Below are 26139 nucleotides of genomic sequence, written 5' to 3'. Positions count from 1 at the left end.
ACTCTGGTGAGTCTTCTACTCCCATATCCTATGTAAGCTAAAGAAAGCAGCACTGACCTGTTGGATATGCGTCTGGTACCTCCTGCATTGAATGTGAATGTGATTTGAGCCAGTGCCGCTTATCTGTTACCACGGGCAATTCTGGCCAGATGCTACTGGTCACGATCATTACACACCTATGGTCAGCAACTGCGCTGTCCACGGTGGATGGTAATGCCTTTTATGAAGTATTCCCAGCACACACGCGACACTGTCGCCTGAGGAATGTTGACTGTTCGCACAACTTCGGAAATGGAATGTCCCATCCGTCGGGCACCCGATGATCGAACTCAGATAATTCACGTCACCTTCCCATGACCAGCCTAACCGGTATTCAAACTAAGCCATGAGATTTCAGATTGCACATGATTCAGATCTGGGCATTTCCAAGATGTCACAGGGCCTGATTCAGTGATGTACGCTAATGCAATCGCAGCTACGAAATATACTAATGTTTCCATGTTTACCTGAGCATAGGGATGCCCATAGCTACCTTCCTATATCTGTCCAACGTCTCTCACCAGTACAAACATCGGTAACTTTGATGCAGATCAGGCAGCCATGAAGCATATGCGGCAAGTCTGACATGTCTCATACATGTTTCTCCTGACACACAGAGAGCTCTCATGCTGCGAAGGAGATTGCAGTGGCTAATTTATGCACGCCCATGAAGCGGCTTTTAAATGGTCAGACACGCCTGCGTTTGCCTAGACACAACCCTGTTACCTCCCCCAAAAGCTGACTACCTGTCACTCACTCTAATTGAAACCTCTATGCGAGCTTAGTCACAAAACAATCGCTGTGTACGCAGATTGAGGCTTACACGCAAGCGCAATGGCAAACAATCACTCGATCTGCATAAATATTGGCATTGCGTACATCTCTGAATCAGGTCCACAATACGGTGATGCCACCTACCATTACCTTTACATACTGCCATCCCATGACTTTTGGCAGTTTATTGTATATTTAATTGGCTTTCACAGATAGAATATAGGAACAGATGCCAATAACTAGAGATGAGAAAATTTGAAACACAATTTTGCGTAAAATTGTATTAAATTCCATTGATATTGACATTCAACTGTGTATTTGTAATTCACGTTTTTCAGAATGAATAGAGGTTGGGGGATGATAGTCAAATGATGCTGCTGATAGGACAGGACTGGTAACACCTAAGATAAAACATGAACATGATGTGGCAAAAGTCAATACATGGCAAATATTTTATTGAATGCTTTGGAAATTTTGCTCAGTCTGTTACCTTCAAATCCCTGTGACATGACTATGGAAACTGAATATACTACTATGCCAATGTGTGATATCATATTGTAACTGATAGAGTGTAATGTTTCTCTTTAGCTCCCTTATAACATATGAGTTTGAAAACTGAAGTAATCATTTGCTGTAGTGAACGTAATCTATAAAGTAGGTAGATTCATTTTTTAGCAAATACTTTTGGAAAGAAAAATTCCACGAAATCATGAGTGAAACCGAAGCCTCTTATGTCATTTCCCTTTAAATGAATCAACTCTGGACAGGGAAATTCCGGTAAGGGGGGGAGGGGAAACAGGGCTGTGTATTCAGATGGGAGGGGACAACTTATAAAAAATCCTTTGAAGGTAACACGCTCAGTCACATCACACAGAGCACACTCGTGAAGTTTGTTGGAATAGTGAGACACAGCAGCAGCTTGGACGCACACAGCCACATACTGTACACTATAATACTCCGGAATTTGTCAGCAGGGAAAGTTTTGTCTCCGGGGCCAGCTCTCATCACAGTGAATATGAGTCGCATACTTTTCGTTTTGGGGCTACTACTCAGCGCAGTTGCGGCTGAATCGGTAAGTGACGCAAAGCAATCGCAAGTTAAAGTCACAAAGATGTTTTGTTTTTCTTTGGGTGAATAGGGAGGAAGTGGCCGTGTAATCACATAGTGAGCATTCCAATGGCAGCTTTGTGTGTGTATGGGGAGGTAACCTGGCACAAAAGTTAGATACTTTGATTTGTAATAGTGTAAACATTAATATCAAATTTAAGCAATCTGTGGCTCTCTATTAATTGTGGTACCCTCCACGTTATTGTGCTAATTTATTTGATAGCATTTATTCACTTGGCTTATATTGGAAGTTACTAATATCAAGTTTTTGTTTTATTACCAAAAATGTCAAAATCTGCACTCTATATAGATGTACCATCAGTTAGCAATGTTGTCTGTATATACTGTACTATAATAGCCAGAGAGAACCCAGCAGCAGTATAGCATGTAGTGAGTGTACTGTGTACAAGGGTCTTTGCCCCAGGGGATGTGGTCATTGAGTTGTGCAGCAGCTTAATGTCTGAGAGGCTCCATTTAAAAGCACGTCTCTTTTCTTTTCCCTGGACTGTCTCTGAGCCACAGAGCATGAGGGTAGAACTCTGACCTGTCCCATTGTTGTATAGGAATTCCAGCACCTTTTTCCTTGCAGACGTAATTCGCTTGGCTAATGGGCTGTGGATAAAGTTCTATCCAAACAATTTTCCTTGTCTCTGCCACAACCCCTTTTTCCCTCCCTCCCTCTGTGTAAAAGGGGAATGTGACTTTTATGTAGAGCCAGTATCATCCATTACAACTGGGCTGCCACGAATGTTTGTGCCACAAGAATCCCTGTTAGCTGATATTAACACACGAAAAGAGCTAATATTTATTCATGTGTTTTCTAATATATGTAGTTCTTTAACTCACAAGTATTATAATTAGAAGGTATTTCTAATCACTCAGTGCCAGATATAATTTAGTATATGGAACAATACAACTCCAATATATAAATTATTTTTTTTTGTTGGTTTTTTTTTAACCATAGAAACATAACCTATAAAAGCCTTAAAGTGGCAAATTTATTTTTACACTATTTGGGGGGATTTCAATTGTTTTCGCCCGTTGCTGTTAGTAATGGGCACCTGAAGGAGCAATTCAGTTGTTGCCCCGATCTGGCGTGAATGCCGCAGGCGCACCAAATTCTGCTTGCACCTTCCTGACGTGAAATCAGTGAAGAGGCCTGGTTTGGGGTGTCCAAACTACTAATTGGCTGCGTTACCCAGAACTTTAGACGGGTTTAGCCACTTAACGCAGCGAAACCTGGTCTATTTCTGCGCGACATCTGTGAAAAGGCATGGGCGCTCAAAAAAATTGAATATCGCCCCTCGATCTCCTGTTACTTTAGATGGGAGATCGGGCTCGAAAAACAATGCAATTCCCCTCCATAGTGTACATTATTCTATGGGCAGAATTCAATTGTTTTAGCGCTCCCAATCTCTCATCTAAAGTGACGGGAGATTGTGGGGCGCTATTCAGTTGATGCCGATGATCACGCCCGTAGTGGTTGGGTTCTGCAGCGTAAACCGTCTACTCCCAACCAAAGTGCTGGGCTCGATCGTGAAAAGTGCTGTTTGGGCACCCAAATGGGTTACTTTTCGCCCATTTCAGCTCATACCACCCTGGGGGTGCAAGCTGAAATGGTGTGCCGCCAGCTGATTGCACCCTACAGGAGCAACAATTGCTCCGTCGGTTGCGAAGGGGGGTGGAAACAATTGAATTCTGCCCTTTATATATTTGTCAGTCTACATTTTCTGTGAACTATGACTACACCACTGAAAATGAGATGATTCATATCATTGTCCATCTTCACCAGTTCTGTAGGGTAATAAGGTTACAAATTGCCTAAGTGGGGAGAATCACTAAAGTTGGGAATGAGTTATTTTAGGCAGTGTATTATTGTACACTGATACAACACTGCAACCCAAGTCAGAATATTCAACACAATCCTGTGACTATTACATTATGTAAGCACCCCGTTCTAATTGCCTTATTTTGCAATGTTCTGTTTGCTGGTGGGCTGCCTCCATGACATCATTGATCTATAGACTTTACGACTTTCGCACCGCAGGCCCCAGGAAGTCGTATCTACGTCAGATTCATTCTTGCCTTTCAGCCAGATAACTTTTCTGGCAAGGGAATTACGCTGTGGTGGCTTAGAAACTAATATTTGGATTCCAACTGGAGTTTGGAATGTGTGTTTTTTTTTTTTTTCTCTTTTTGTCTGTAGTATAAAGTAACCTCTTGACTGCCATATTAGCAGATGGAGCTGGATTTTCCAAAAAAAGATGCATCATTGCTTTACATAACTACTTGAAAGTGTAACAAGGAGCTTGGATAAACAGGGCCAGTTAAAGAAGCCAAGTTTCCGGAAGGATTGCATACATTTTTTTTTTTTCCAACTCCAGCTGTGTATTCACTCTCTATATTTTGTGTCCTACTAAAGCATCTGTTTATATGAATCTATCTGGAGGGAGGGGGGGTCTTTTACAACTGAGATGAGAGATTAATTTTTAGCCCGAGTATATGCATTATTTGTTTACACTGACAGATAGTAGATGCAAACTTTTTTTTTTTCTTCTTTCTTTTGTGTTTCCTTTTGAAAAAAAAAAACAATTTGGTGGGTGTCAGAATTCACCACAATCCCCTTACAGATGCCGGGAATTATTTGCCTTTGATGTCTCCACATGTCATGGTACATTAGTGTTGCAACATATACCCTCCTGTGTTGCGTAATGTCGCATACAAGCTCTCTTGGAATTTTTTTTTACCTCGTTTTCCTAAAATGGGCATCCTTCCTTGTTTCGTGATTTTCCCAATGTGAAATGTTCAAATTTCAGCCACTGAGATTGAAGGGTTTATTTAGGCTCCTCAGTTGGTTCTGAGGGCAAAAACTTTGATTATTGTATCATTTCTGAGGTAGTATTTATTTTTTTTAGCCCCATTTACTTTCAAACAAGTTTTAGGTCATTAATTTTAGAAGTTATTGATTGACAGTGTAAAAGCCATTGTTTAAAGTGAATCGTTCTAGTCCTATAGAATGTAAGCATAGAGCTGGGCCTATTTGCTGCTCTTTGTCTTTTTATACTTACTCATTTATCAGAGCGTTTATTTATGATTGTATTCCCTTTGGCTTATGTTCGTTTTATATAAATATCAAATCATTTTGAGGGAGTTCTGTGTAATTATTAATGTGATTTAACAATTAAGTTACTGTCCTCTGGAGCATTGGATTATAGGATAAAGTTACCTTTTGTACTTCCAATAAAATTGCTAGGGCCTAAACCCATATGGAAGTTCTAATCTTTTAGGACGCAGTGAGGTATGGACACTGCATTGCTTATATGCTCCAGTAGTTGTTTGGAAAAAAAAAAAAAGGGGGGGAGTGGGAGGACAAAAAAACTTTGAATTGCACAATTTCGAAACAGCCAGGCTTACAAAGTCAGTCTGCCAGTTCAAAAAGACAAACTTGTAGAGTGAGGCCCCTTTGGGGTAATTGTTCTCTGTGGGCTGTCTAATTAGCATATAAATGATACTGTGGTTTATGAGGTAAGAAAGTATTGCACTTAAAACATTACTTCCCATTGCAGATTTAATTACTATAGTTTCTATGGCAAACATACAAAATACATTGTGGGACTGTCTAAAATATATAATATTGTAGCCACTTCCAAGTATCTTTTGTCACTTATTTATAAGGCGCCACAAGGTCCCGAAGCTCCTTAACATTTTATGGAATACAGTCATTATGTTGACAAACTATTTGTCGGCAGAAGAATGCCGACATCGTAATGTTACTTAAGGCATTTTAACAGTATCGGCAGTGCTTTACAATCATGTTTAAACTTATACTTATGATACGGTTACAGTGCTTTTACTAACATTCTCCTGTCCACATAGTTTGTCAACCTATAGATTGTCTGAAAAGGATTACTACCCCATTTTATCACTATTGCATGCAGAAATGTAATTTTGAAGCTTTTGCCTGCACACTGTCTTGTAGAGTTATTCAATATTCATAAGAATTCAGCTGATATTCATAAATTCACCAGGAGGGAGTGATATAACTGAGATGTGAGGGACTCTTACATGTCTCAGTGATGTTTCTTGTTCATATTGAAATAATAGGTTGCTATTCTTAAGAATATTGGTTTAGCTCACAAAGTGGCTGCCCTCTGTGTACAGGTGACATACTTTTCACTGAATTTCTCTTTAAAGCTAGTTCGTGGTATAATTTTGCTTAGCTATTATAATTGCCTTAGTTTTCCATCTTTACGTGTATACTAAGGTATCTATAGTTTACTATTTTAATAGTATTAGTATGAGAGCAAGCCTGACCTTTATCTGCCCATTTATGAATAGTCCCATACTCAATGCGGTCTGGTTGCGATGTTCGCACCCATGATCACAGTGCAGTATGCGATAATCGACCTCAGATGTATTAAATTGCACACAAAGAGACAGGCGCTCTGAAAGGAACTCATCCTTTAGATGGGCTTGGAGTGAAATGATGAATAGGCCCCTAATATGGAGATAGAAATCGGTATGAAATACCGATGGAGGAGATGCTGGCTGTAAGTGCACAGACAGCGGCATCCCGATGGTTGGAATCCCGACAGGGGAATGGTGAGTACTGTTCCCCCACCCTATTTACCCTCCTTTCTTGTACCCTCATACTAACCCTCCCTACCCCGCACTCTCTAACCATAACCCTCCCGGTAAGTGCCCAAACCTAACCTTCTCCCCTTAGTGCCTGAACCTAACCTCCCCCCCCCCCCCCCTCCCGCAGCCTAACCCTAAGTCCCTCTGGGGTGCCTAAACCTAACCCTCCTCTCCCCCCCCCTCCCTCAGCTAATACTTACATTGCTCTTGTGTCCTTGAGATCAGGATGCCGGTTGCCGTGATTCCGATGTCTGGATTTCGGCAGTCAGCATCCCGACCATCTGGATATTAACCGCATCCCATGGAGATATTTACTAACACTTTTTTTTTTCTTTCTATTTTGCACTACTTGCTGAAAATGAATCGCTTGCAATTGTGGTTATGATTTTCAGGAATCAATATTAATCTCAATAATCAGTAGGATATGGTTAAAGTATTCAGGAGTAAGCCTGGATCATGAGTTTTATGCTGGCTATGTAGTTGTGTTAAGTTTGGTCAAACCATATGAACAGGTATTATGGACTATATCTTAATAATGTTAAAATCCTTTTTTTATTTCATGCATTCTAGTTCCTTCTACATACATCGAGGCACACCTGTAACTACACTTTTCCAGTGACTAATGATGACTACATAAGTCAACAGCCTCCTTATTTTAAAATGTTGTTGCTAGTGCTGCACGTCCGATACGTGTCCTGCCTGTCAGTCGGCAATTTCACATGTGCATGACAAATTTTTACCGCCAGTGAACAGCTGCTGTATTATTCATCTGGGGCCTATCTTAAATGTTTTGTTGGGCAGTGTCTGAGCTTCCTGAACTCCTTTGTTCTAACCTTACGGAGTAGTGTCCTGTGTGTGTAGCACCAGAATTCCAGGTGCCCTTACATGTAGAGTAAACAATCTGTGCGTGCCTACCTGTGCTGCTTTCCACGCTTCACATCCTGACCACGTCATTACTTAAGAGTTTGTGTACTTGGCTGTATACAATTATGTGTTTATGTATTTACTTAAATAGGCCTGGTTCTTTCATGCTTTGTGGCCTGGAAGAGCATGAGCTATGTTGAGCTCATGTTACTGTGTGAAGGAGAGCTGTGCTAGTGCTGTAGAAATATGTTCCAGTTCTGAGCCAGTACTGATGGTGTATAATTTACTGTTTGATGAGGTTTATTTAATTATATGTTGCTAATACCACAGACCTGTTTAAACCCATATGTTAATCCAGCATTTTTTGGTATTTCATGGTTCATCTTGCATTGTACCTGGCAGTAGCAACCAGTTGGAAGTAAGGATTGTGATCAATGTACTTGTGAACTATGGGCCTGATTCAGACCCACTCGCGAGCGGCTGTCCGCTCGCAAGTGGGTCGATGTTCTGCACTGAGCATGCGCACGACGGAGGGAGCTCCGTCGTGCGCATGCGCCAGACGCGACGAGCGAAGGACTTTCCTTCGCTCGTTGTGTCTGATCAAAGGGGGCGTGCTGTCGATGTTGATTGACAGCACGCCCCCTTTGGTGGGCGTGCTGGGGGCGTGCCTCCCTGACGGGGGCGTTCCTAAGGGAACGCCTGCCGTCAGAAGCCGGCCCACTGACATCACTAGTGATGTCAGTGGGAGTGAATTTGGCTCTGATAGAGCCAAAATCACTCCGGGCCTTGCGGTTGAAAACCTCAACCGCAGGCTCCGGCTCGCAGTTTCGATGGTCGCGAAGGTCAAGACCATCGCGGACATCAAACTGCACGCTCGTATAGGCTGTGGGTGGTGACCCACAGCTATACGAGCGTCCAGGTGGACGCTCCATAGTTATGGAGGACGGCCCTCATTCAGAGCGTGCGCTCTGCTCAGAGCGTACGGCTCTGAATGAGGGCCTATGTTACTTAATACTTGGTGGGCTTTTTGTATGTTTTTGAAGGCCACTTGTACAAGGGTGGTGCGTGTCCCTATCGATTTGAGATATGGTAAGAAACATACTGTATTAGTGCATCGTTGTAACGAAGTATAATGAAAGTGTCTCAAAATGCAAAATAATCACACATAGGAGGAGGGGCAGCCTTGGATAGGAGTGTTCCTTTTGAGGTGCAAATAACCTTATTATAATAATATGAACTAGGCTGTGGGGTCTATTTACTAAACTTTGGATGGAGATAAAGGACCAGCAAAATCTGCTAGTAACTGTCATGTTACAGGCTGTGTTTGAAAAGTGAGGAGCTGGTTGGCTGGTACTTATCTCTGTCCACTTTATCTCTTTACAAGGCTTAGTAAATAGACCCCTTAATCATTGACCATCTTTTTAGAAAAAAAAAATACGAGCACTTGCTTTGCATTAGTAGAATGGTAATGTCTCGTGAGTTGTGGTCGCTGCAACTTGAGCTTCTGTTAAAATAGGGATACTTTATCACTAGCTCAGTCCTAATGTCCATGAGCGCCTACAATTTCCTGAACAACTGCCAGACCATGTACGCTCTGCAGCGTTCATGGTCCTTCAATTATTTGAGAAATGAATTGCGTATTGAAATCTACACCAATGGAGATATTTATATGTAGCTAACACTTGTATTAACATGGAAAAACTACTCGCTACTTTGTACAGAAGACAATCTACTGTATTTATACAATGTTTGGTGTAACAATATCTTGGCAAATGTGTTTGTTGTTTTTTTTTGTTTTTGTTTTTTTTATTAAATGTTTTGAGGATCACTTAGCTGACTGCTGTAATGCACCTGGAACAAAAAAATCAATCTGCAGGACTCTTGGTGCCACCAATAGGAAGTCACATTGAGTCATGTTGTGCTTTTATTGCCTCTCTTGTCTAAGCATTTATCAATGTTTCCAGAATTCTGATCTTCTAAAAGGGACTGTACACTATTTACAACATGGCTTTCCACATACCACTTTCTATAATGAACTACACCTGAGAGTTGTTGGAAAGCACGTCACTAGAACTTGAGACTAATGTTGCACATGCTTGGTTCCTAATGAATCCGTGACCTACAAAGGCCATTTTATACCACTAGTAATTTCTCTTACTATAGACCATTATCTGCTCCTTTACTGGCAAATAGTTACTGTATGACTTAAAGTTACAGGTTTCTGGTTTCCTTGGGGAAATAGGGAGGGAATGGAGTAATGGGCCTTTGTATCAAAGCTTGATGAGAGATAAAATTGTGAGAGAAAAAGTATTATCCAATCGACTCCTAACTGTAATTTTTAAACACAACCTATAAAATGTAAGTTAGAAGCTGATTAGTTGGTGATTTATATCTTACATCAAGCTTTGATACATAGGCCCTTGTCCCTTGTCCTTTGTGCATGTTGTACAATCGAGAGCTCATACTAATGGTGCATACACACGGTACGATCAGTCAGCGATAACGATATTGCTGACTGATCGACCTGCACCTTCCCGAAGTGCTGGATAATCGATATTGATCATCCAGCACACCACCAACCCACCATACACGGGCGATGAACGTTATCGTCAATACGTGCCAGCGCATTGCAGGTCATTGGTGGATTAGAAGGGACAAAAAAATGCACAATATTAACGATATGATCGTTATCGTTCACATCCTGAATTTTAATCGTTCCGTGTGTGTGCACCATAACACATTTACCTGCTGGGGGGAAAAAAAAAGAATAGCCCTATTGTATGGGTGTTTTCTTTATAACTGGTGCATATTCTGGTTCATGTTACCTAATTTACAACTTTTCTGCAACTTTTAGGTTTAAAGTTTAAACTTTAGCACATTATTGTAATCATTTGTCTGTCAGAGGTTGTTTTTTAGTTGTGTTTTTACAGAATTGTATTTAATTTTTTTTATTATTTTTAATTCACCGTAATGTAAGCACATAGGCAATTGCAATGTCTTCTGTAATTTCCAAACGAAGAAATGGTCATCAGTCAAGCATTCTAAAATCTCTGTATTAAGTCTATGTGCAATTGGGATCCATTATCTACTTTTTAATCATGCTGCCAAACATTTCAAAAGCAATATTCAGACAAAATAAGTCCAGGGACAGGTTTAAAATGCCTATCTGTATTTACAATGCCCACTTTCTGATGGGTAGCACCCCCCCCATCTCCATGTATACAAGGAAACATATATTCCTGTTGGTGTAAACGCTTATCTTGAAAGTTAACACTTCTGGATGTCGGTTTATCCATTGCTGTACAGGACTATACTTTTTCACATGGAATCGTCTGATCTTTACCATTCCTTACCTGTAAAGTTAAGTTTCCAATGAATAACTATAAATTCAAAATTAAGAGTATCTGACAAAGCCAGGCTAATATTTGTTCTTTGTTAGTAACATATGTTTGTGTAAAGTTTATTCACACCCTGTCATTTGTCTCTAGTGTTACACACACTGGGGTGGTCAACTCCCAATATCAACACATATACCGGAAGGGCACATTGTGTCCTGCCAGCATCACAAGTTTTCCCTCATGTCCAATCAAAGTGTGATGCGGAACTTGATGTCAGCAGCGCTGTATTTGGCGATGCCTGTCTGTATTACCAGTAGAATTGAATTACCCCTTATACACCTACTAAAATGAGGGAAAATAAATGCTGCATATAAATTGTTGGAACACCGCACGGCTGACTGTGTATGTATGTATGTATATATATATATAATTAAAAAAGACTTCTTGCATTTTTACCATTTGTACAAAAGTGCCGTGATCTTTTTACTTGTTTTACTGTGCATATGCTAATTAGTCTTAAATCCACTTTATTGTTGATGGTAAAAGGAAAAAAACAGATTTTATAGTTGAGTAGACAGCAGTGTAGTAAAGCGTTACATCCTGGTAAGGATAAAGAAAATGCACTATATAGGGGCTGTTCCTCTTCTACATAATCACATCGGGCACAGTACTTTTTAGACAGTCTTCATTGGTGTGCAAATTACTTTACACTGTAATCAAGTATCTCTGTGTGGTTCCAGGTCTCTGCAAACAGCAGAGTCATTACTGATCGGTACAGTCAACAGTTTAGAGGTCAGACAATGAAGTGAATTTCTGCCCCAGACACTTTCATTATAAAATCATTTAGAGAAGTGTTAAAATCCTGTTTCACTAAAGTCAAAATAAGTCTGTGTTTACCAAGACAATTCTATGCGGTAAGACCATTCAGCATCCCTATATTTACAGCCTATTGAGTTAAATAATCCATTTATTTGAGATTATTTTGATGGGATAGCTTCCATTTCGAAATTATCCTTGAAGCCATGTGGTGCAGCCCTATAAAGAAATGGCTGCAATCTTCTTTCTTTTTTTCTTTTTGTATCTCATTTATACATTGTAAATGCAGTGATTTTGTGGGGTGAATCAATATTAATAAAAATGCAACCTATTGGTTCTCTACTTATGTAGCGCTCACGCAAAGCGACTCCATTGTTTTATTGCGCCGTATCTCCTGTCTAAAGTGACGGGAGATTAGGGGCAATATTAAATTGCTTTTGTATGCCCAATGCTATATCGCACATGTTGCACCCAAATAGACAACTTGTCTAAACTACAGACTTTTCGCACATTTCTACTCACCACCTAAAAAGGGTGCGAGCAGAATGCTGGTAAAAACAACTGAATTACTCCACTTACCATTGGCTAGTCCCCTGCATTTTAGGTGCGACATCCAAGATTGGTGATGGGTGCCCAAAAACAACTGAATAGCTCCTTTCACTTTAGGTGGGAGCTGCAGCGAGATAAGACATTTGAATCCACCCCCCGAATGTTAGTTCAGCCCACCTAATGGCTGCACTTCATTTTCTTTATTTTTGTCTAATGTTCTCAGAAACTAAACAAAATATAACCTAGCTCAGTGGTTCCCAAAGTTTTTTGCAGCGCGGCGCCCTGGAGTATCAGAATTGTTTTCACGGCACCCCTAGGCCAAAAGTAATTGAGAGACTCAGAAAAAAAATGTAAAGTAGTAAACTGAAGTGAGTTGTGCTTTTACCTGTCATCCTTAGGCTCAGTTATGTGGTGGTGAACAGGTTTGCGCTTCTGTTTGTCCACATATTTACATTACATTGACCAAAAATAATTTGATTTGGTGCTGGACCACCAACCTGAAGCACCCCTGCAAGTGTCCCAAGGCACCCCAGGTGCCACAGTGCACAGTTTGGGAACCATTGACCTAGCTAATTATGAATCTACAGTATTCTCAATGGACTGCATTTGTAAATGCCTACAACATCTGTTTACACTTTAACTTGTACTAATAAACTTCCACATTCAATTGTTTCGGGCACCGCAGTAATTAATGGGTGCCCAATGTAGGCACTGACAGCCGCCATTGCTAACAAGTGATTCACCCCCATTGATTTTTAATAGTGGTTAACCTAATACACTGTGTGGAGGCTGAAAGCTATTTGTTGTGGAGTCATTCCATCCTAAGTGTGAAATGCTAATGTGCCATTAATGGCATATCCGTATTCTCTTTTTAATTGAGCAAGTTCAGACAGGCAACTCAGAGATTAGTTATTATCAGCCAGGAAGCTGTCTTCCCCCAGGCTTCTCTTCTAAAGAGTTAGATTCATCCCTAAAGAAGGTACTTCCTGTTAGTGAAAGCGTTAGGTAAGGGGACTGGCTCATAGTGTTCTGTTTCAGAGCGTATCGTCTCTGGTTTCAGTGCTGTGATCATAGTTCTCAAAAGTACATGATGTCTGAATTTCTGACTGCCCTAAAGCTGGTACTCCCCTATGGCTAAATTCTGCTTTTGACGTGTTTCAGTGCTAAATGACTCATACAAGGTCGAACAATTAATGATTCCTTGACATGTGAATATTTTAAGGTGTGTTTTGGCTACAATTAGAGTAGATTTTTGTATTGATCATATTTTACTCTTCTGTATTTCCACAGTTTAGAAGTGACTGAACAACATGTAACCATATAAGCAGAAAGCTAATGACAACACAGGTTATTTTGGGGTGTTAACCTCCATAATGATACCAATTGCCAAATACATACATGCAACTTGTATTCCTTTAAAAATTTGACTAGTTCACTTTAGTTTTGACACATGAGCTCTTAACTGGTCACTGAGCCGTAAATATAAGTTTATTCGCTGTTAAACTGTCACTTGGAACACTTACAAATACTTGCTCTCTCAAAAGCATATTTTTATTAGACATTTACCATATGTAGTAGTGGAGGTGAATAGCACCACTACATTTATAGAGGCATCTAATTATTTACAGAATGGTAAATTTACCCCTAGATCTCATCCTGACTACTTTTGCCAAAGTGAACGTTTTTAGAAGTGAGTTTTAATAGTGATGTTGCCCATAGCAACCAATAAGAGTCTACTTAACATTTAACTAGCACCTTATAGAAGATAATAGCTAGAATCTGATTGGTTGCTATTGGCAACATCACTTTTAAAACTCACTTCTAAAAATTCTCACTTTAGTAAATTTACCCCTAGTGTCTTTTTTAGCCCCACATCATACAATAAAGAAAAATGGTTTACTTGTGGAATTGGGTGAATTTCCTTTCTTTTCTCGTGTTCTGAAGTGCTGTAAGTTACAGCTGAAATATCCTTTTATGGAAGAAACCGATTTTTCAGCATTACAGGAGCTCAATCATTTGAAACTGAGCTCAATCATTTGTTCCCTTCATGGATTACTTTTTCAGTTAACAATCTGCATTCTTTTGTCTGCCCCTTGCTTGGCTTGCAGGAAGAGTGTAGACTTTGTGCATACAGTGGGGTCTTGCACCCTATGGGATTAAAACTAGTAACAGCCTGGCATTGTTAGTTCAGAACAGATGCAAAATGTCTCTGTACGATCCAGTCCCGGCCTACCACTTCCACATCACTGAGACACAATCGTTTATCGCAGAGCTGAAACATTGATCTTCCCTTCTCCACTCGCACAAGTGTAACCACTATTGTTAATAGATGAGGTAGCACACCTGCAAGGTCAAGGCGAAGGTTGCTACAATTTCATGCATTCTCTTTGATCTCTTAACTATGCTGAAGATATTCAGTGCTTTATGTAGTCATGGCTTTCAACCCACTGCAATATTTGCCTGTTTTGCTTATACAGGTATGGAGTCCATTAATTCTTTGGACTTGTGCTTTCCAGAAATTTTTTTTTTCCATAATTTGTAGCAACCCGTCTTTCCCTAAAATGTCCCTGACATTTCCATTTTTTTATAAAGCAACTTTATTTTTTATTTTTTTCCCCTATTTAGGTCTGCTACATATTTACTCTTTGGGCAAGTTTGATCAGTTTTTTTCACTGAGAAAATGTTTAAACTCTAGTGTTTTGAAAGGGTGTGTTGCCTTTTGTCACAATTGTGGGAATTCAATTGTCTTTTTGGGGGTGCCTGTTGGAGCTATTCAATTGTTGCTCTGATCAGGCGCAATGGCTGCGGGTGGCCAGATTTCTGCTTTCACCAGAAATCAACGACAAGTCTTTATGTGACTAATCCTGGTGCATTTGGGCACGATAACCGCAGCACTCACTGCTGATCAGAGCAACAATTGAATACCTCAGTTGAACACCCAAAAAACTAGCTAATTGCCCCAAAACATTCTTGTATGATTTTATTGCCACCTCAGCAGGTTACCATCTTCCTAACCAGTCTCCTGTTTATGTGCCGGACTAGTAAAAGTTATTTAAATCCCTACCACTGTATTCTCTCAACTGGCTTGGGTTTAATGTATAAAACAGAAGAAAATTCTATACCCACTGGACTATTTGTTGTAACTTTCGTAGTTTGAACAATGTTTCCCCGAGAGTGACCTTGCAAACCAAGTACAGTTTATCTAACATTTAGAGTTAAATATTATCCACACTGATTAAAATATAAAGATAAAATAGAAAGTTTGTCATTCGGGCAAATTATTATTTTTTTTTCTGTAAAGAACTTGGAATTTGCTCCTGTAAGAGCACAAGGCTCACAAATTTAACTTCATTTTCTTCACAACCATGCTACTGTACATCATGCCTTGTTTTCTACATAAAATGGCATATTTCTGTAACATTGAGCACAATCTATTTCTGCTAACTGTAGTAGTCTTATCTGTATCTGATAAAAGTAGGGGCAATGGTATACATTCTTATCACAAGTTTTAAAAATGTGCAAAGGATCCTGCTACCATGTGGATTTTTATTCTTATCGCACCTAAACTTCAAAGTTTCTGTATAGGAAACCTGTTGGATATACATATATTATTGCAAAGGTTCCCAAACTCCAACATTACAGTTCAGGTTTTAAGGATATCCATGCTTGATGGTTAAATCAAATTGATTGAGGTACTGATTAAGTCACCTGTGCTCATGCATAGATACCCTTAACATAGACTGTAATGGTGGCGTTTGAGAACCTCTGTATTATGGGTTGCGTATGAAATACAGGATAAGCATACTACCCCTCCCTTCTTGCACCCTAACACTCCCTGTTAGTGCCTAAACCTAACTGTAGTGCACCAAACATGACTGGTCGCAAAGATGACTTTCAGAGTAGCAAGAGTACAGCTTCATCTTTTTCTTTTGGATATACATACTTGGTGGCATTTAGAAGGAATTTCTAAATCAGTACATGAGTAAGATTGTTTGTTATAAAGGAGTATATGTAAGTCAATCACTGTAATCCTTGCATCATTACGGTGATGTCACTAGCTCCTAGTGCATCGCCAGGTCAACTGTTGCTTGTGTACAAAGTGTCTTTTCTCCTCTGTGTAGGCAACATACTTTCTTCATTCTACTGACATATTTAACATTTAAGGTGCATGCATTAACATGCACTACCAGTACAATAGGTTATATGAATAAAATGTAAATACATGGCAAATGCATTAGCATGCCTCTTGTGGGCTCATGTGCCTTTATCCATTTTCCCAGAGCAGATATGTAAACTAGTTTATGGGGGGAGGATTACATTGTATAGGTGGAGACATTTTGAAATGGTAAATCACACCCATCGGCATTAAAGTACATACATTATTCATTTTTTTTATTCAAATCAATGTCTGCTTTTTTGAGGGACCTCCAGCAAATCTGTCTTCTCTTATCTTTTGTACTGGTATGACTGTATTTCCTTAGCAGAAGATTACTGAACATTTATCTTAAGAACACTCCTTTTGGAACTTGGTATAAGTAGTCAAACGAGTTCAGCTAAGGCGTGTTGTGTGACTAGCAAGCTAGGAAAATTACCAGTTGCAGCCATGTGTAACACGTGACCTATTGAGTATACTGCCCAACTTTTCAAGTAATGCAATTATCAGTCTAGTTTCCTCATGGTGAAAGTGACTGGGGACTTGTGCTAGATAGCTTTTATTAGGGAGCGGATTGGCATGTCTGGAAATGCCAGCTGACCCTTAATTATATGTTAGTTTGCATAGAAAGGTAGAGGTATATACATATTTTTTTTTTGCCTCTGTAAAAGAGTGCACAAAGAATTAGTCTGTAACATGTATGTATTCTGACCACACATTGCATGGAAACGTGAAGTCTGAATTCTGCTGCCAGCAATAGTCATTTTAGCTGCTCACAATTTGGCACTTTGTTCCTTTTACCTTCTATAATGGCTGTTATGTCATAGCTTCATATCCTGCTCGGCAACATATTGTGCCTTTTTGCTTAGAACATTGTTGGGCATGTTCTGTAAAGCAGGTGTGGTTGTTACTCTTAAACACAGCAGCCATCCTGTTTTACTGATTGAAATAAAATCTCCTTGAGAAAAAATGGTTTGTGCTGACAGCTTAAACAATTTTATTGCTGCCCCTCTAGGCATATAGGTGGTAAGGAACTTGACTATACTATAACGATTTAGTCGATGGTGCTGCTGGTACAAAACCACACAAACTGTGCATAAGTACGGTATCCTGTTCTTATTTTAAATGTTAGTGAGTTGGAAATGACAACATGTAAATGCTTCGGTTTCAAGACTGTCCGACTCAAATATTTTCTCTCGTTTTGAACTTGCACGATTCTGCCCGTTTGTATACAAGAGGAATATCCTGCCGAAGCCAACCACTGTTTATATTGCTGTCTGAATTGACTTTTGAATTGACTGGCTTTTGTTTTGTCTTTTTCATTATAGATAAGAGAAACTGAGACTATGGATCCAAATGGAATGTTTGATGGCCTGATCGAATCCTCTGGGTCTTTACCAGATGACGAAGACTTTGAGGAACCAAGCTACTATGACGATCTAGATTCTGATTCATTTGATGAAAGCTCTGATTCATTTGATGAAATTTCTGGTTCTGGCGACTCCTCAGGTAATTATTGTACCGTAATCTGGGATCATGAAATGGTCACTATGGCTTATATCAAATGGAGCAGTCAAATTCTGTGCTTTTTCAGCAAGGAAAGTAGAGCATTGTCATGTTCCCTGTATGACACACAGCTGTGAATGCAAAAACGCTTCTCTCATGAGAAGAATGTTAAGATGGCAGATTGCAGTGTAAAAACGCTGTTGTGTGACATTGCTAACAACTTTGTGTCACTTACAGGAGATTTTAAAAACAGTGGTTCTCTTGCTGACATGCTTTATTACACACGTGAAGACCATACAAAAATTGTTCTTTAAATGTGCCACTATAAAATGGTTAGGTGTTTCTTCACCCTAAGGGGGGAATTTAATTGCTGGCAAAAAGTGTGAATTGCTGTTGCCGCAGCATTTAAACCCCAACAACTGTAGCCCGTCTTGCACCCTTCACCAGGCCGGGCGAATGCCCAATTGGCAAAAGAGTGCTCTTTACCCTATGAGGTAGCGAACACTTTTGTGCGAGATCCCCCTGCCATAAAGCAGGGCGGCTTCCGCACAGATTCGGCTGGACGAATGGTTTCTCCCTTACTTGAATTTCCCCTAAAAGCTGGCTATACTGTACATATTTGTGCAAACAAGCCAACTAAATGACTGGTCTAGAGAATTTTTGTACAGTGTATGGTACTGTACGATACCAGTTCACAGTTTGAAAAAATGCTAAACGGTCTTGATCCTTTGGTTTGGTTGTCAAACCTGTCTGATCCTCCTGGCCATCCAACGAACTTCAAGCTGTGAATGGAGATCACCGCCATGCATCATGTAGTATAGGGAAGAGTTCCAACTATCGAGCTGTTGGCTCCTCCCCTGTCTGGTGCAGTGTATGGCCAGTTTAAGCCACCCAATTCCTTAAATTGCTTTTTAAAACACAAGTAATTCACTTAAGTTGTGCCCCAATTCTGTCTCTTCCTTCAATCTTGTGGCCTATGTATTCTGTTTAAATTGCTGTAAAACATGTTGAAACATATTTGCGCTATAAATGCTTAGGAAAAATAAACAAGGTGTGGTTATAAAGGGAAAAACAAGAGTATAGTGTGCTGAGTAAACATGATGGTTGCATACATTTTTAAAGGGGAAGGATCAAGTGTATAAATTGCTTCTGGAAGGAGAATATGCCAAGAAGTAGACCAGAAATATGTATTTTCCAGCACCACGTCTACTATGAGAAAGTTTTGATTAAATTAACCACAAAGTTCCATAGTGTTTCTGGCAGGAAAACAGCAGTTTTAGTGAAGCTTGTTACCATAGACATCTGCATAACATCATGGTTCATTCAATAGGACCCATGATGTCTTTAAATTGTCACTGTTAGTAGTTTTAGCATTATTTCCCTGTCTCCTATGCCACTTAGACTATATTATTAATTTGGTTTAATGAACATTGGACAGGCTTTGATATCCCTACTGATATTTCATCTCAATTTCTCTTTTTACTTCTGCAGAAGAAATTGATGACCTTGAGTCAACTGTGCACTCACCCACAGTAAGTATTTGGTTTAGTTTAAATGCAATTTCCGTATTATTGCCCAGTATTTAGAGATCTGGATGCTCTAAACATGTATGTTTGGGTGCAAGCAGTTTTCATGTGGCTTTTCAACCCTATGTAATAGCATAAGCAAATATAATTTGATAAGCTCATATTTGGGGCAAACAAATTTAATACAATTACTTGGTACAATTATTGTATGGACTCAAAACTTGTCCTAAATACCCTAACTTAATCTACTTTTGCCTTTGTAGAGATATTATTAATAAATATAAATATATATATATATATATATATATATATATATAAAATATTTCTACCATACACATATGCAGCTAAGGTGCAGCACTCCCTTATAAAAAAATAAACACACAGACCACCAGGGAAATAAAAAATATATATAATTTATATTTGAAGGCAAGATCGGAGTAGCAGAATTTAATTTCTAATTTACATGAAACCCACTCTATCCATCCCACTTGACTTTATAAATGATATTGAAGGTTGCAACAAATCATTCCCCTTGGCGATTAGTCCCAGTTGTCCAGTTTATTTCCAGTTTCCTTTTATCCAAAAGATTAATGTATGCATGTTGCTGATATAACACAGCCTCAGTAATACACATCTATCTTTGCTTCCACAGACTACAATGGGTAACAAAATTCCAGAAAATGATGTGGTTGATCCTAAATTCACTATTGATGATGTCGACCAAAATGACAATGATATAGTAGTCAACAAGAAAATCCCAGTAGTGGAGCAATCAAATGAAATCTTTATGGCCAGCACCTCTCATGACTTCTTCAGTAGAACAGAAGTTGTTGTTGGTAAGAATCTTTTTCTGCTGTTACTTTGATTTCTCCTTGACCCTTATAATATTGTATAGCATGCCAGATTTCAGAGCTTATGTTTTTGAGTCACTTCCTGACCTAAATCCTGTTTTCTGCAGAATAACCACTTGTTCCGCTGCATTTTCTGTACTGTCTCATTTGGGTGTAATCACTCTTTGTTGTCCCATTGGCTGCCATGTGAGAACTAGTTGGTTTATTTTTATTCTAAAAATTAATGTAAGCCACCTGCCTACCAAATGAATCAAACAATTGTTTAAAGGAAGGAAATACAGTTGTGAATTGTTAAAGATGTTGGAGGGGCGGGGGGGTTCTTCCTGTGCACAAAATGGCTTGGGAAATACAAAGCAAATTCCTTATTTTGTAGTCATTCAGAAAATCTGTTTGCAGCAGAACACCACACTGCTTTGACCTTAAAATTGGCCTGAAATAGTCAACCTTTTACATGATATGGGCCTGATTCTAAGATGAGAGGAAAGTAAAAAAGAACAAGTAACTGTTCACCTTGGTAAAACCATGCTGCACCGCAGTGGGGGCAGATGTAAAAGATGAAGAGTTAGATTTGGGAGGGGTGTGTCCAAACTCAAATCTAAACTGTAGTGGAAAAATTGTGCTGTCCAGCATTTGTGGGATACAGTACATGCAACAGCAGTCAGTATTTAGCCTGCATGCAGAAAAAATATCAGTTTGCACCCCTTGTATTGCAGCATGGTTTTGTCCAGGTACACTGTTACTTGCTCTTTTTTGCTTTATTCCCACCACATAGGAAAAGATCCATGGTTGTTATAGAAAAATGCATCTTTTGAACTTCAGTGTCACAGGCCAGTGTGGCATTCGCTACTTAATAGTGTATTTGCATTGGCTGTTTTTGAAAACTGGTATACATGTAAATATGATGTGACATTTTTGGTTAGCGTTTTTTTTTTTTTTTTTTGCCATTTTGGTAAATCCATACTAAAAATGTGGGGCAGCTAGCATAATGTCTAATGATATGCTTAAATGGGCTGGGTAAGGGATGCTGGCGCTCGTGATCCCAGCGGTCAGAAATCCGATGCCGGCATCCCGACTGGGTCACAATCCTGACAGATGGAGGGAAGTATCTTATCCTAACCCTCTCCATTGCAGCCTAAACCTGACTCTTCCTCTAGTGCTTAACTTTCCCCCTAACCCTAATACTTACTGTCGGGATGCTGGCGCAGTGACTGGTGTTAGAATGCTGGCACTGGCATTCTTTGTGCCGGGATAATAACTACATCCCACATAAACCCTATAAACCCAAAAAGCTGGACACAGCCAAAAGGGGGCGTGACCATATCCTGGGTGGTTGGGATGTGACCATGAACTTGGGGGTGTGCTAACTCTTCTAAATTTCTCCTCAACTCTTTCTTCCCTCCCCTAAAAATTGCTTCAGCTCTGCATTGAAATGGTCTAAAACAGTTATACACAAGTTTTGATAATCTGCACTGCAGGACAGTTCTCTCAGATCATTTTGTTTAAATTGAAACCATTGGTAGGGGTGTATGGATGACATACCCCCTCAATATGTACTTTAGTTATTTGTCAATGGCACGTACATCAACTTGTATTAAACTTTATATTTTATTTTACAGCTCTTGTTGCTGGTGCAGTGGTTGGCCTGCTGTTTGCTGTTTTCATCATCGTTTTTCTGGTGATGCGCATTAGGAGGAACAAAGACGTTGCCTACGATGCAGTCAAAAAACCCATCTACAAGAAAGCTCCAACAATCGAAGCGTAGATTTCACAAGGACCTATTGGCTGTTAATTAGACTTTGAAATGCATTAAAGAGCTGAGAAAATCAAACATTGTTGTATTACAACATTTCTATGCATTTCTATTACCCAGTATCAAAACTCTTATAATTCACCCATTTTAAATATATTGATCGTAAAAAATAAGCTGTTTTTACATATTTTTGATACATTTTTGACGGCCAACAATGGCCATGGAGACCAGTTTGGATTTTTTTTTTTTTTTAATAATAATAATGGAAGCTTGCAGTTGCCAAATGCACTACATTTTAAAAAGTGGACTTTACTTTTTGTACTAAATTTAAATAAACACTAATGCATATATGCTGTATAATTTAATGTGGTTTATGCTTCCCATAAATGTAATATACTACAGTGTTTCTAATGTCGATTGTTTCCCCAATAAGTAAAAAAAAAAGTTATCATTAGGGTGGTGATGGTGTTCTTTACCTAGATAGGATCTGATACTTCACCCAATTTCATTTTAGTTTCTGAGAAGTATAATAAACTGCCATTTTTTGGTTTCTGAAATGTGACCACCTGCTAATTTTGTGTTTAAAATCAACTGTATCCTTACAGTACGGAGTGTTTTTTGTCTAAGTGAATGTCGTTCAAGCTGGCGTATTTAACCAATTTATTTTCGGGGGAGGGGGGGCATTTTTGGATTTTTTTTTTTTTTTTTTTTTTTTAACCTATTTATATACATTCGGTACAACGTGCTCTTTTTTTTCTGAGGGGATCTGAAGGGTATGTGGAGAAACAATTGTAGTCAGAGAATATTGTTTGTTTGCCTTGCCCCCCCCCCCCCCCTGTTGAATGAAATAGTTAATGAACATGTATAAATTTTTGATATTCACTTAAAGTGTATTTTATAGTAAATGTTAGATTTAAATAGCATTCATGTAATATTGATCGTTTGTAGAATTTTTTTCAAAATAAAATTCTTTTTTTTTTTAATAACTTAAATTCCGTTAATGTTTCATATATTAACATCTGTGTGTATATATGTATTATAAGGTTTTACAAAGGGCATTTCTAAACGTGAACCTGAAACTGAAATTTTGGTGATCAGTAAGTCTAAAAACAAAAAGATAAACTAAACTATTTTCTCTTACAATCTATATGCTTTTTAATTTTTAAAAATGTATGAGTAACAGCAATGGTTGGACTATATATTTTTTTTTTTTTCCTTTTTCAATAAACAGATTTGTATGAAAAGGGGTTTGCTTTACAAAACTGTTACCAAAATCTTAGCAACAGGTTCACATCAAACTACATGGAGCGGTCACCAACACAAAATGGAGACCTAATTTAAAGTGTAACAATGATTTAATTGTGTACTGACTGCTCTGTACATCATTCACTGCTCCAGACAGTACAATATTTTATTTTTTGTTTGTTTTGTATCTGTAAAATATTTAAATGTAGCAACTATTAAATATATATTTATATTTCACAACTTGCATAGAAGGGTTTTTATTTATCTTGTTTTTAAGTAGATGTAAAAGTGTGTGTACATATGTGTATTTGTGAATTTAGATTTAAGTTGCACATACACTTTTTTTGATTTGGACACCCAATTGAGCTGTTTTAGACCTAATTAGTGATATGTGTTTGGGATCAAAAAAGTTATTTTTTATGTTATACGGAGCTTCAGATGTCCAATTGTAAATGTGGTTGGACATTTGCTACATATGACAGTTTTTGTGGTCCTCTACTGACAAAGCTAATGTAACCCCATCATATCCTGATGTTTAAGATTTGGCCATACATGTCTATGCATGCGTATGGCCAAATCTGACAGATCCTGTTGCCTACCAGCCAACTTTACATTTCTAAAAAATACAATTCTTCACAAACTCAATGCTGTATTACTTTTGCATTGTTTTAGTTTAATGGATTTGATTGCATCTATGTGTGTATCTCTCTAAAGCCATGATTCCCAACCTCAGTCCTCAAGGCACACTAACAGTCCTGGTTTTAGTGATATCCATGCTTGAGCACAGACAGTTAAATCAAAATAACTGATTGTCACCTGTGCTCAAGTATGGCTATCCTTAAAACCTGGTCTGTTAGTGTGCCTTGAAGACAGTGGTTGGGAGCCACTGGTTTGGGTTTGTTTTATATTTTGGGCACACAGATGAATGCATGGGAACCAACTTTTTAAAATGATTGGCAGTTTCCAAGCTACCACCCCCTCATATGACTAAAAAATGCCTTGCATATACAAGGTTGGTCACAGCACAAATATTGGAGCTGCTCAAGCACCCAATGAGCTGGATCTTATGAATAGAAGTCTCTGCAACAACTCCTAGTTTTGAAGTGTTAGCAGTGTTGTCTGTCCATAATGAAAGCTACCATTGTGTTTTACAACTTAAGGTAACGATTTGAACTGAGAGCTTTTTTTTTGGAAAACTTGCATAGTGCGTCAGGATTCCTCATGTATATTTCTTCTTCGGGGTTCATAGGGATCCACAGGGATACCATGGGGATATTATGGTTGGAGACCAGGCACCAAACAGTTAAAGCTTCAGCTCCCAGTATGCCTCAGGTCCTCCTCCATATATACCCTAGCCATAGGACTTCAGTTTAGTTGTTCATTTGGTGCGGCAGAATCAAGACGCACCTTTTGTAACTGGACTGCTCAGGCAATCCAAAGCTTTTATTTTAGGTTTTATTTTCTATGTTTTTGAGTTGGCAGTACTGAGCCTCTGAATTGAGTCGCATGTACTGCGACTCAAACTACCTCTGCCAGGCTGTAACACCAGTAACTGAGCTGGTGATTTCGGCGAGTCGCAGCTGAGCTCGCTAGCAGCAATACTGCAACCCTGACTGCAACCAGACACACAGAGATGTCAGGTAAGGAGGTTCCTCGCTTATGGGGAATCACACGTGGAAGTCCTTGCATCTGCTGTCGGAGACTCACCAGAAGCTGCTGCAGTCAAGGCCTGGGATTGTCCGTGTCCTCACTACACCACAAGGGCCGCGTCATCTGAAGCTGGGATCGGCAGCAGCTTCTGCTGCCACGAGGCCAGCATACCTGGCTGGTTTACGCATCTTAGGGGAGGTAGGCGCTCCACGGCAGCTCCTCCCCTGACCCAGATGCAGTCCCTACAAAGGGTTTTGCGCATCTAGGTTGCTCTGCCTACCATCCACTTGTGTGACATGCTCACGGTCCACGCTCAGTGAGCCCTGTAGCTGTTGGTCTCAGGAGGGTTTGGGTCTGTCTCCCTGTATAACTCTCACTTGGTTACAGTATATAGTGCTCTATATCCTACCATTCCTTTGTGTTTGTGTAGTTGATTTAGAGTTGATTGTAATTTTATTACATATGCATTGTATTGTATGTGACTATTTGCTGCTGTGTTGACACTCTTTTATTTCTGTCTGTCAATTCTAACGATCGCTGTTTTTTCTCTCCTCTTGGGGTGGAGGTTTTTCACATTCATTTAGATTTTGTGAAGACTGTCACATAACATTGCAATTATTGCCTTTATTTAACATGTGAAAAGATAAAGGGATACACGGGGGGGAGCCCTCTGTGCTGGTTTCATGTAAAAATTTGTATGGCATATTGTCTCTCAGGATGTTAAGGATGGTTTGTGTGTTGTCTGTTATAAAGAGCCACCTCACCAGTCCAGTTTAGCAGTCCCTGGACAAGAGCCTTCTTTGGTATCCTCTTTGTCCCAGGAAATGAAGTAGTTTGTGGATCGTATGGCTGCTCCCACTATGTCTCCTTGGATGGGGTGTACAAAGCATGCTATGTTTGCACCTCCTATGCATCTTTCCTGGAAGGATGTTTATGCCCATTCTAGACAGAGTATGGCACCATCTAAAGTTGATAGCAGACCGGTAGTTACTAAGGCACTGAAGTGCAAGTTATTTTTATTAGTCTGGTCAACATATGGATTCAGACGCATCATCAGAGGAATCAGCTGATGCGCAAGGTTCCTCTCTAGGGTCTAGCTCAGGGGAGGAGGGCCACCCATCCACAGTGGATGTTCCTTCTTTTGGTGAAGGCGGTTAAATCAATTCTAGATATTCAGGATGATGAACCAGCTCATAGTAAGAAGGCTCCAGTGTTTAATCACCACCAAAAGGTGGTCAAAACAGAGTTTCCTATATCTGAACCGCTCACTGAGCTTATGGATGAGGCTTGGGGTAACCCTGACAAACTTTTATGTGAATGAGAGAATAACAGC

The 26139-nt window shown here is 39.4% G+C and overlaps 1 protein-coding gene across 1 annotated transcript; it reads left to right on the top strand.

Moving 5' to 3' along the window:
• The first annotated feature begins 1657 nt into the window (after positions 1 to 1657).
• On the top strand, positions 1658 to 23396 carry LOC148509710 (syndecan-4-like). Its single transcript, XM_088442793.1, has 5 exons — positions 1658 to 1885; positions 17607 to 17787; positions 19276 to 19316; positions 19963 to 20146; positions 21778 to 23396. The coding sequence occupies exons 1-5, from the start codon at positions 1829 to 1831 to the stop codon at positions 21921 to 21923; spliced, it is 609 nt and encodes a 202-aa protein (XP_088298919.1). The 5' UTR covers positions 1658 to 1828; the 3' UTR covers positions 21924 to 23396.
• The last annotated feature ends 2743 nt before the right edge of the window (positions 23397 to 26139 follow it).

This window comes from Taudactylus pleione, unplaced genomic scaffold (genome assembly GCF_031769625.1).
Source record: "Taudactylus pleione unplaced genomic scaffold, aTauple2 ptg000317l, whole genome shotgun sequence".
Lineage (NCBI taxonomy): Eukaryota > Metazoa > Chordata > Amphibia > Anura > Myobatrachidae > Taudactylus > Taudactylus pleione.
Note: the sequence above shows the minus strand (reverse complement) of the source record. Positions and strands in the feature narration are given on the sequence as shown.